Raw genomic sequence first — 12,028 nt, forward strand, 5'->3', positions numbered from 1 at the left:
CCAGATCTTTAGTTCTGGTACATCGTTCTCCCTCATCGACAAATGTTACGAGATTTCGTTGATCATTTCATGACCTCTCGGCGCGTTTCCTTTTCAACCTACAAACCTGAATGTACTGATAATTACTAGTAAAGCGGTTCTGCCTTTCTCCTGGTTGTCAAGCAGATGTGGCGACACTTGGACGGTCACAGGTGTGCCATTTTCTTGTAGCTGAATAACTGTGATAGGCACTCGATAACCAAGATCTTTATTGTGCTTTTTAATCTTCCCATAGGTACAGTCAGTTATTTTGGACAGGTGCAGCAGCATGAAAAGATATCACACGATCTACACTCATCGCAAGTCACAACAACGTTCAGTGTAGCTGTTTCAAGCTGCAGTGGAACGAATGTGATGAAAGTGCAAGGAGATCTCAATTACTCTCTGGCGCCGGTTGTGCTAGTTCGTTTAGCGTGTGGAAAAGTATTTATATACCTGAACAATTAACATGTGTGATGTACTACACCATATGCTAAGTAAAAAAAATAGCATGGTGCAAGATCTGTATTTTTCCTATTAGTAGTGAATATATTTTTTGATGAAATATTGATAGTTTCAGAATAATTTAGACCACTAGAGATATGTGAAGCGTATCAGAGTGTACTAAAAAAATAAAATGTCCATTTTTGGTTGTCCCATTGTATGGATATTTCCTTTTATGTGTACAATGCTGTGATAACTGAAGTAGTAATCTTTCGTAAGTGCAGTCGGCAATGGCTAGCCAGTTTGCATGGAGTTCAGACAGCGAGCATATCTTAGACAATCAAGCTGCAAGTGATGTAGATAGTTATGTGCGGCATTGAATTACTGAACATGAAAATGGGATATTCGAATCGAGCCAAACAGAAGAAATTACGTCTTCTGTCATCGTTTCGGGATAAACTCAAATATCACCAACTAATTGATAATAAAGCATGTTAATTGCACTTTTCTTTATTCCATTTCATATGCAAAATTAAAAAAAATACATTAAAAAAGTGTTGCCTTATACTAACACACACACCAGACTCATGCTAACACTTGGCCACTTAACAGCATTCGTTCATCATAAATAATTGTGAGCATGCCTGTTATTTGGTCTACAGTAAGTAGTATTTGTACACTTTGTATTTATTTGCAGCATCGTTAAGTTGCAGCTTAACAGTCCAGTAGTTGGTCAGTAGTGGTATCCATCGTTTCCGTCTCCGGCAGCTGCTCCAGCTCCAGTTCAGGCGCGCCCTCTGCCATAGCCGTATCCACCGGCGGAGTAGGCGGTGAGTCCAGTGTCCTCGTACTCTATGGTGGGCCTGTAGCCGCCCTCGTCCGCCTGGTAGGAGACGATCTGCTTGCGGCCGTCGGGCAGCAGCACGCGGTACTGGCCCTGGGCGCTCTCCCCCTGCCTGGACTCCTCTTGTCCAAAGTCACTCAGCGTGTTGGCGTCCTCCACCGAGTAGCTGAACTCGTAGTTGGCCGGCTCCTGGAAAAATGTCACTCCGCTTTAATATCTTACCAAAGGAACGACAGCTTCATGACGGCGAAACTGCGCTGGTGACTTGAAACTCAAGATAGCATCACTGTTAGACATAAGTTGGTTGAGAGACTTAGCCTGAACTCGAGGTGGCTGCAGTAGGAGTGCAAAGCTTCCTTAGTACTATATCTCAGTAATACCTTCATTTTAGTTCCAATTATATGCCCCACTGTAAGACGAAAAGAGATCACAACAGTCTTGAAGCTGTCTTGTCATTAAATTGGCACACGCCTCAGGCATTTTGAGACAACCAATTCGTTATCATCAAGTTCCACCTTATTTTTCCTTGTATTTCACCCATAAGATCTCAAGTCAAACAATAGCACGAAGTGTAATCAAGTTGTAACACCTCCGTTTTTTTCTCGAGACTGGAAACAGATAGAAAACGTGTTTTTTTTTTTTTTTTAAATACTCGTCCACTTGTCATGAATGCAAGAGAGTTATGGCAGCACAGACGGCACACATAACTGTAGTGACAGGGTTGAGAGCGAAGACTGCTTTTGATGCGTAAAATGGCGACGCTTTCATTATATGAACAGCCTGTATCATTCATGTAGTTCATTTGCATGGTATGGCACAAATCAAAATTCAATGCCAGTTGAGTGAGACATGTGTTAAATGTGTGTTGGATGTGCCTAATGTGCGTCATTGGTGCGACAATTAAAAAGAGGCAGAACGTCATGTACCAACAAGCCAAGACAGTCTCGGCCTTGCACCAGCCGGCCCAACAACGTGATCGTGCAAGTGGAAAAAGTTGTTTTGGAGGATAGCCGAATTAGTGTGGATCACACCATCTCCAAAGGTGGGCATTTCCGTGGGATCTGTGTTCACAGTCCTACATGTAGACCTGAGAATACTCGAAGTGTCCTCCAGGTTGGTGTCACTAATATATATGAACCACCACAAGGCTTTCAACGTGGCAATGTTGAAGCGTGATGACGGTATTAACGGGATTCACGTTTCATCGATTGTGATGACAGATAAGACATAGATGCCGTTTTCCAATCCTAAAACGAAACACTATTTTAAGTATCAAAAACAGTCCTCACTCTCACCATTGCCACTAGAGTTCTGTGAGCCATAGAGTGCTGCCACCTCTGTCACACATTCACAACGAGTCTCCGCGTATTTTAAAACAAAGTACCTATTTCTGTTGGCAATCTTGAGGCAAAAAAATTGTAGGTGATATAACCTGAATCTACCTCGTAATACGCTGGTACACATCACTACAAAACAAAGTTTGCACATGATACAGCGGTCCCAGGAGGGAAATAGCAAACCATTGCTCTTTGATATATCTTGTTTTCAACATAGTTCACTAACAAGTATGTGAATGGGTTTTAACTTCGGATCACCTGCCGTAAAATGGCAGTTTAAACAAAGACATATGGATTTCCTTTCTCTCTCTCTATTGCTAGCCTTCTTACCAATATGAAACCATTCGTATAGAGTTCTGTATTCGTCACGCGCATATGCTGCCGATTCACAGAGCATTATACAGTAACGTTGCAAACATCAGTGTATTTGTTTTTGTTGGGGAGCTATACTCTTATAGACGTAAGAAATCAAGTCAGAACCTCAGCAAGCTGTGCTTTTGCGTAAACCATTTCCAGAAATAATTTGTTTGAACATTTCTCTCATAACATGAAATGTAGCTGATATTATAACAAGTGTACCAGGAGATTAAATAATTTCTGAAAACCAGAATTTACGGATGTTTGTAGATTTGTACATAGGCTTACTATCACTTATTCTGCGTAAGAAAATATCGACAATGTTAAGAACCTGAAGATTTATACGACAAAAACGCAGCGCAAGTATAATCTGCCAAAAACAACTTTTATGGTCCACCGACAACTAGTGACTTCCGCGGTCGGCGAAAGTTTCTAGTGTTTTGCTGCCCAACCCGGATTTTTGCGGTAGAATTTGTAGTGGCGGTAACAATTTTCTATACAAATAGTGCATAATAGGAGTAGAAACGACGATGAGCAGTTCTTCATAGTGCATGAATGTTCTAGATTAAGTAGCAGAGCTAAGTGTACATCATTAAAAGAAAGCGTTTCTCGTTGCGGCGGGTTCTTCTCACGAAATTTCAATCACCAGCTTTTTCCTCCGAATGCGAAAATATTTTGTTGATGCCGACCTACAGAGGTAAAAATCATCATCATAACAAAATAAGGAAAATCAGAGCTCGCGTGGACGTAGGTGTTCGTTTCTTCCGCGCCCTCTTCGATAGTAGAATACTAGAGTTATTATGAAGGTGGTTCGGTGGACCCTCTGCCAAGCACTTAAGTGCGATTTGCAGAGTGCCCACGTAGAAGCAGAAAGTTATACGGAACCATTACACGTGAAATGGCGTTGCCTGCTCCTTGTCGAAAACATATACCTAGATTAAGCTGCTATTGTTCATTTTCAGTTTTGTGCTTAGTAGCTCAAAATCAGCAGTGCACATAACGTGAAGTTATATCAAGAAATACACAGTTCTGTTTAAAGGTTAAAATAAATAAAGTGAGAAAGGAATTCAAAAACTCAAGGCTATGCAGCCATAAAAATTCGTTATGATAACGTGTTAGACTAGGTAGCTAAGGATCAAAGTTTAAAAAAGTGGCTGTGGGAAAGACATGATCGGATATAACCTAACTGTTCCTCTAAATGTTATTTTAGTTACTGGGAAAACGGTGAAGTAAATATTCTTCTGAGAATGGAAGTCGGAGAATGTAGTAAAGGCTATTGATGCTGCGATACGTAACAAATGTGGAGGGTGAAGAAACCACAGGATTGACAGAAATATAGGCAACGTACAAATCAGTCGAAACTTTGAAAAATGAGAAGATAAAATACAGAACCGGTGAAAGGAAAGCAGGCAGGTCGCGTACACAGGACATGAGTGTTGGTGAAGAAGCTGGAGTCTCGCATTGCTGAATTTGGCTACATTGTAGAAGAGTTGGTTCGCCGTTACCTTCGTACGACTTCTTACAAGGCGTCAAGTGTGCATTCGAGCAGGTGAATCATGTGCTGCAGATGTCTACTCTCAAGTAGCACCAATGGTGCCGCCAGCCTTTCGACCCCACCCGAGACACGGATCACAATACGACAATCCATGAGATCTTTGAAATACAATATATCTTTGAGATACAATATAGTGTATTGCACTGTAGCATAGTTTGGTGACCACTAACCTTACGCCACAACTCTGTCCTCCTTGACAGAAAACTTCTTCTTTCACCACCAGTATTCGAAACACATATTTTCCTACTACAATGGCAGTGACTGCCCGTTTTTCTTTTGAGCGGGGAGGGGGGGGGGAGGAAGGGGGGGCGGTGGGGTTTTCTTCCTCCTTCCTGCCTCTTCCCTCCTCAGCTTAGCACAGATGAGCCATTGGTCCTCTTCAGTGCCTCAAGCTCTTGGGCTGTTTGGATATCTTTTCTACAAGTTCGTCCTTCACTTGTTTTGTTATCACAGATAAACCAAAACAAACCAAACTTCGTCTTTTGATGCAGAACATGGGAGTGCAGTAAACAGAGGTTTTCTTGACAACGTATGAATAAAGCAAAAGGTTTTCCTTCCTTGCCAGTGATTGTCATCGTTAGTGTAGACTTTGTGGCTTGAAATTCTTTCTGAATGATGGGGGACGGCGAAGGGGAAGGGGGTGGTTGTAGTAGTTGTTACCCAGAGATCGGAAACGTTAAAGACAAATAAGGTGAAGGAGGCAGAGAAAATTTCCCGAAAACACTCATCCTTTTGAAATAGATAACATTCTAATTTGTTCTACAAATTTTTCAGAATGAAATTTCACTCTTCAGTGAAGTGAGTGCTGATCTGAACCTTACCGAAAGATTAAAACCTTACCCAGGTTCGAGATCCAGTCTGGCTACAGTTTTACTCTGCCAGTTGGTTTGAGTATTGGAAGGTATTTTGATACCGCTGCTGGATTCGATTCCTGATTCCCCAATGTTGTATCGAGAGATGTGTAGAAAAATTTCGGTTTGAGTTGGCGTTGACCTCGTCTACAGTGGCGGGTAGTGGAAGGAAATAGCAAACTACATCTACTAAAACAAGTCAGATATTACTGGACTGTATCAAACGCTAACCAGTACTGAGAAAGGTGGAAAGTACTTACAGCAAGGTCGTCCTCCTGGGCACCAGCACGACCGTAGCCAGGCACACCGTATACTGGAGAAGGGCCACCGGATCGCCCAAAGCCAGAGTCCACCAAGGGAGCCCCGTACTGCGCGGAGAGGGCGCCGCTGGAGTACGACTGGCTGGAAAGGCCGAGTCCGCCGAAACCGGCGCCAGCGGACGGAACGCCGTACTGGGTCGACAGGCCTCCGGCAGCGGCCGATCCGAACCTCCTGCCGGCGCCGCCGAACCTCCTGGAGGACGCCGACCCGAAGCTGGAGGAGACGCGCGCGGCGGGGCCCGCGCTGGAGCGGCCGAAGGACGCGGCGCCCACGGCTGGGGCTCCGTACTGCGCGCTGGGCGACCGAGCGCCGAACTGCATGCCGGGAGCCGGCGCGCCGTACTGGCTGCTGGGTGGCAGGTAGGACCGGTCCACCGGCGGCTCGGCGACGGCGCACGCCACGGCGGCCAGCAGCAACGCGCACACCTGCGGACCGCCACACCGTGTCTCTCTCCCACATTTCAATGATGACCCATCGCAGAGTCAGGGATTTCTCACTCAAATATTAAACGAGCTGGCAGTGGAGCAAAAGGAGTCCCAGTTGGGTCTGTTTGGGAGGAGGTTCTAGTCTCAGCATTTCCCTCACAACCAAAAGAAACCTGCTGAAAACCTTGCTCAGAATCCGTGGATAAGATTTTTAATTTAATTCTGAGATAATATATCCCACACATAAACATAAAAATCTAGTGGAAAAATACCGTCAGAGTTTCGGAAAAATATCGGTCCACGCAATTCCGAAGCTAGCAAGGGCAGGTAAGCGGGAGAACGATTCGAACGATCAGCTTGACAACTGATGCACCCAAGTTGCTGACAAGAATAATATGCGCAGGAATAGTAAAGAAAACTCAGGATGTGTTAGATGACAATCATCTCTGTTTTATCAAAGGTAAAGGCACCGTAGAGGCAGTCCTGATGTGCACTTGATAATCCAAGCAAGACTGAAGAAAAATCGAGACACATTTATAGAGCCGTCGACCTCGAAACCGCGAACGTAAAATGGTGCAGGATGTTCGAAATGGCCGGCCGGAGTGGCCGAGCGGTTCTAGGCGCTTCAGTCTGGAACCGCGCGACCGTTATGGTCGCAGGTTCGAATCCTGCCTCGGGCATGGATGTGTGTGTAGTCCTTAGGTTAGTTACGTTTAAGTAGTTCTAAGTTCTAGGGGACTGATGATCTGAGATGTTGAGTCCCATAGTGCTCAGAGCCATTTGAACCATTTGTTCGAAATTCTGAGAAGAACAGTAGCAAGCTACAAGCAAAGACAGGAGATATACAACATGTACATGAACCACGAGGGAACAATAAGATTGGTACATCGTATGTATCCGCCGACTACGGGCAAGAACTTTGAATCAAAATTCGACTTTGAATTAAAATTTTTCCCCTGTACGGGAATTTACATAATGTATGTACGAGTGCATGTTGTAGACATATGGTTGACGACATATGGAAGTTTTGTTCTGGCCGTGAAGCGTGCTTGGATAACCTAATGGTAATGTAACTGTTCTCGAGAAGAGGGATATTTGGGTTCGAATCCCTGTCTGGCACAAATTGTGATCGTCGTGATTCCGTTATACAGTTAACAGCTTTTCATATTCGCTACTACGAAAACATTTCATGTAATAAGATGGGAATCCCAAGAACGAAGTGCTAGTATAAAAACGGGTGTACAAAAGAGACGCAGGTTTTCGTCCCCACTAACCAATCTATACATTGAAGCAGCATTGACGGGAATATAAGAAAGGTTCAAGATTGGGATTAAAATTAGTGGTAAAAGGGTATCAGTAATGAGATTCTCTGATGGCATTACTATCCTGAGTGAAAGTGAAGAAGGATCACAGGATCTGTTGAATGGAGTGAATAGTCTAATGAGTATAGAACCTGCATTGAGGGTAAATCGAGGAAAGACGAAAGTAATGAGAAGTAGCAGAAATGAGAACCACGAGAAACATACCATCAGGATTTGAGATGACGAAGAAAATGACGTTGAGGAGTTCTGCAGCCTAGCCAGCAAAATAACCCATGATGGACGGAGAAAGGAGTGCATAAAAGGTAGACAACAGTGGCAAAAAGGGAATTCCTGGACAAGAGAAATCTACTAGTATCAAACGTAGGCCTTAATTTTAGAAAACGTTTCTCAGAATGTACCTTTGGAGCACACCATTGTATGGTAGTGAAACGTCGACTGTACGAAAACCGTAACAGAAAAGAATCGAAGAGTTTGAGGTGAGGGGCTATAGAAAAATGTCGAAAATTAGGTGATGTTGTGGGCAAAATCAGTAGAGTAAGACAGAGGCTGGAATGCATCCAACAAATAATTGGGGGCGTAGGGTGCAAGAGCTACTCCGAGGTGAAGAGATTGACACAGGAGAGAATTCTTCGCGTGCCGCGTCAAACTGGTCACAAGACTGATGAGAAAGAAATGTACTTGCAGTATTTATGTGTATACACATGCACTCCATGATTTGCTCAACGTATATGACGTACCTATACGCGCTGGCTGCTCTAACCTGGCTGTGTACTGAGTTGAACTAAGGTTGGGTAAAATAAAATGGATACTGCATCCCATACTACTTTAACTCTGTGCCAAAGTTCATCAGTCATAATGGCAGGAAAGTGGTAACACGCCAGTCCCTCGGAAAATTATCAGCAGACATTTTCAGTGGAAAATGCTGGCCAGGACAACAGTAAAACACCTTCTGTATCATGGCAGGTCAAGACGGGGTAGGTAACATGGGTTCTCGCATTATGTTGTTGAAATACATTATGATTAACACGTCGGGTATGCAATGCCTCTTGTCCAAATAACTAGCTATGCAGACCAGAGGCGATCATCTTGGGGACTAAATGAATCCCCTTACCACCACGTCAGGTACTGCGTCCAAATGATGATGAATGCAGACGGCCAACATTCGTTCTCATCGGAGCCTCCATAGATGGGTAAGTCCATCGTGGTACTGTAGCCAGAACATGGACTCGCCGAAGAAGATGACGAGCTGACACACCTGGATCCAGTTCGTTGCCAGTAGGAATGCTACTGTTGGCGCACCTTCCCCCAATACTGCTTCAAGGGAAGCCATTCTAACAGTGTCTCTGCGCCAGATATCGTCGCACCCTGACTACCGAAACTTGTCATAAAAGCCCTCTTCCTGACTTGGCTGATCAGTGCTGCACAGGTTTGAGCAAATAATGTCTATCCTCCTGGGTGTTAGTCATACAGGGCTGTTGAGACCATGCGTGGAGTTGATCCTATTGAGTCTGTATTCGGATAACAGCTATGCCTACAGAGATATCGTAGATGATCAACCCTAAACTATAGTCTCAATAGTTCCCACTGCTTATTCAGTCGAATTCTAACTGATGCTGCAAGACATTTGTCATTTTTCTAACAAACAACATAAATGATAAACGGACTGCTTAATCTGCATTACTCCTATTCATTTTGTGTGGTTATGCTGAAATGTTAACCATTTGTATAACCATGCAAGTAGTACACCTCATGCGAGTTTGACCTTTGTTGTATGCCAACTTCATGAGGTTGCGATTTTAATGGCCAGTTGTGTACACATGAACATAGCCAGCCAACAATCAGCGACTGTTATCTCTGGCGGAAACTCCCTCTAGACCCAGAGTCTGGCAAAGCTAGTCTGGCAAAGCTAACTGTGCGCCTGTTAGTGTAGTGTATCCTTCCAGAACCACGAGGGTAATTTTTTACAAATGATCTGTAAGTGGCGCTATTGAGACGTGGCATTACTATCCATGATACAGCTGCTGGGTTTACAGCGGACACTACGATCAAATTTCGGCTTTACAACAGGCCGCCATCTTCGGGCGCTAACCTGGACTCCTGAGAAGCCAGAGCCATCACCCCTACATAGGCCACAGAACGAACGTGACGTATGCGCCAGAAGTCGCCATACCCATCGACAAACTGCACACGCAGCGCAATGGGAGGTAAATGTTGGAAGGAGCAACGTGTCACAATCAAGACAACTGCTATCAAATACGATACCGACCGCGTCACAAGCGTCTCGGAAGAATACATCGTAAAACAGGATTACTATTTTTCTTAAAGGAAAGCTATTGTCTCGCTAAATGTGATTATCCCATAATTTGGTCTTTATCGCCTCCGTGAAGATACTGTCCTCATACTGCTTGCACTAACCCACGGTAAAACAATGCTCGGCCACAACGTAGTTTTCAAGTTGTTGAATCAGTGACACACAAGAAACATATTTTCGCTAGCAAAATTCCATCCTACTTCGCTATTGTGTATTCAGTAAAAGTTTTCAGTGAATGTTGGTGTGCTAACTTGTCATATTATTATAGTAAAGAACATTTCGGCCAATGTTACAAGTGGCTTCCATCAGTGTTGGGTATTTAGTCCATGCCGATGACAAGGGCCGCAGAAGTCTACTTTCTTAAGTACTGTACCTCTTGAAAGAGATCACAGTGCAAGAGGTCCAATAAAAGCAACAAAAAATCATACACAGAAGATCTATTACATAATCATCAAGACAGTAAGATGATTCATTCCGTGCCGCAATTGCTGAAGTCCCCATAGTTACCAGAGCAGCTGGTATGGCCCCTCTCCTCTTGTAGATAACAATTACGATACTGCTTTAAGCTCTGTCGAGCAAAGATATGACGTGGTTTCTAATTTCGCGCAGATACGTCGTCGCCGAAAGGAATAACGTATAATGACGAGCTAGAGCAGAGCTACCTCCTGAAGACAAACAAGATATTATAAAAAGACGCAATGGGAGCTTTTTCACGAAAATCTATCTCGCTACCAAACAGACTGTCACCTCAGCGGCAAAACTGTTTCATTACGTTCTTCATAGGACCCAGAATAGATATTTAAGCCGTATTATCCAAAATAGTGTCACTTAGAAAAAGTTTTAATTGAAGTATGGATAAAGGACTAGTTTGATATTTTTACTTTGTCCAAAGGTAGATTGTTAGGTGGCCAAAAAAAAGAATTGCACATTTTGAAAAATTGAAAAAAGGTAACCCAAGGGTATTAGTTCGGGGAGATCTACAGTAAAGTGGTACAAATAAAAATTAAATTGATAACGGGACTACAAATGGGGACAAAATTAAAAAGGAAAAAAAATTGCAAGAATCCGCGGCAAGAAATTGACACTACGAGATAGGGAAGAGAAAAGAGAACCGGTGAGGTATTGGAGAAATTGAACAGATTCATAGTTTACAACTCAAAGTAGGAGAAAGAACATTCTAAAACAAAATGTTTGGAAAATGGTGGTATAGAAGGATGTCAGCAATTACATGCATAGATGACAAGTGAGATATATAGGCGGCAAACAGACAAGAAAATATGTCTATGGCAAACCTTTCCTGGAAAAAGAGGCATGTGATGAGACATGTAGGAAACGCTGAGTTCGCACTGGAAATAGAATTAGAGGGAGAAAGTTTATAAGGAAGCAATACGTGAAACATGTAGAGGAGATTGTTCAGTGTAGTAGCTAAAGAGATACACGAAAAGATGGACCCAGCACAAGTTAATTGTCATCAAATATCATTGAAACTATTCGTCAATATTAGTGAGAAACGCTGGACGGAATCCAGCGTAATCACTTGAAGAAAGAGGAGTAGAGAAAGAAGAAACTATATGTTCGTCATTGAAGGTGTTTTCCGTCCCTGTTAGATCACAGGTATATTGTAGGCACTCAGAAAGCAGCCATATCCATCTATAAGTCAAGCAAAGGGCCACGCAGTCGCTTGACGGTGCGTTACCTTCATATTGAGAGCTGTTGTCGGTCTGGAAGCGGACTGTGCCGTCCCCTGGAGAAGCGCACAGTATTTATACGCACCAGAAGCGTCCGGTCAGCCGCGATCCCCGCGACAGGGGTCGCTCACTTTTTGCTTTTCGCTCGCGGGCGGTCGTAAGAGGAGCAGTCGGTCCACTTGCGCCGGCGCGGTTGCGTCTGCGGTTGCGCCATCGCTTTCGCGCGCCCTTGCCCGCCGCCGAGCGGTACGTGCGCCCCTCCCACGCTCCACATTCGCGGCAGCTGAGGGGCGGACTGCTCCGCGTGGCTCAAGATGGCCCGCGGCCCTCAGCTCTGCTGCCACTCCTCTTCATAGCCGCCAGTCGAGGCCCGGCTGCGGCTACCGGATGCCGGCAGTGTTCCCCGACACCTCAAGGTCCTTCTGCAGTGCACGCCTTGTTAAGGTCCTACGCAGTTTCTCACTGTGCTCTCTTCAGGACGCTTACCTAATGGCTGTGATTTACAAGGTGCGTCCGAGAAGTTAGGTGTGTGCGCTCATAAAATGAAGGAAGCGA

At 44.2% G+C, this 12,028-nt stretch overlaps 1 protein-coding gene across 5 annotated transcripts in view; it reads right to left on the reverse strand.

Annotated features, from left to right (window-relative positions):
• The window catches only part of LOC126263647 (pro-resilin-like), a 209,052-nt gene extending 197,547 nt beyond the window's left edge, over nt 1–11,505 (reverse strand). For 4 of the 5 annotated variants that reach the window (XM_049960744.1, XM_049960747.1, XM_049960746.1 and 1 more), the window contains exons 1-2: nt 11,482–11,505; nt 5,667–6,152 (exon numbers count right to left, since the gene is read on the reverse strand). In XM_049960744.1, coding sequence (XP_049816701.1) covers nt 5,667–6,152; nt 11,482–11,487 — 492 coding nt within the window. In that variant the 5' untranslated portion in view covers nt 11,488–11,505. Of the gene's footprint in view, nt 1–956; nt 1,496–5,666; nt 6,153–11,481 lie in introns of those variants that run through there. The other variant, XM_049960748.1, reaches the window with a different exon arrangement.
• Nucleotides 11,506–12,028: the final 523 nt, after the last annotated feature.

This window comes from Schistocerca nitens, chromosome 6 (genome assembly GCF_023898315.1).
Source record: "Schistocerca nitens isolate TAMUIC-IGC-003100 chromosome 6, iqSchNite1.1, whole genome shotgun sequence".
NCBI classification, from domain to species: domain Eukaryota; kingdom Metazoa; phylum Arthropoda; class Insecta; order Orthoptera; family Acrididae; genus Schistocerca; species Schistocerca nitens.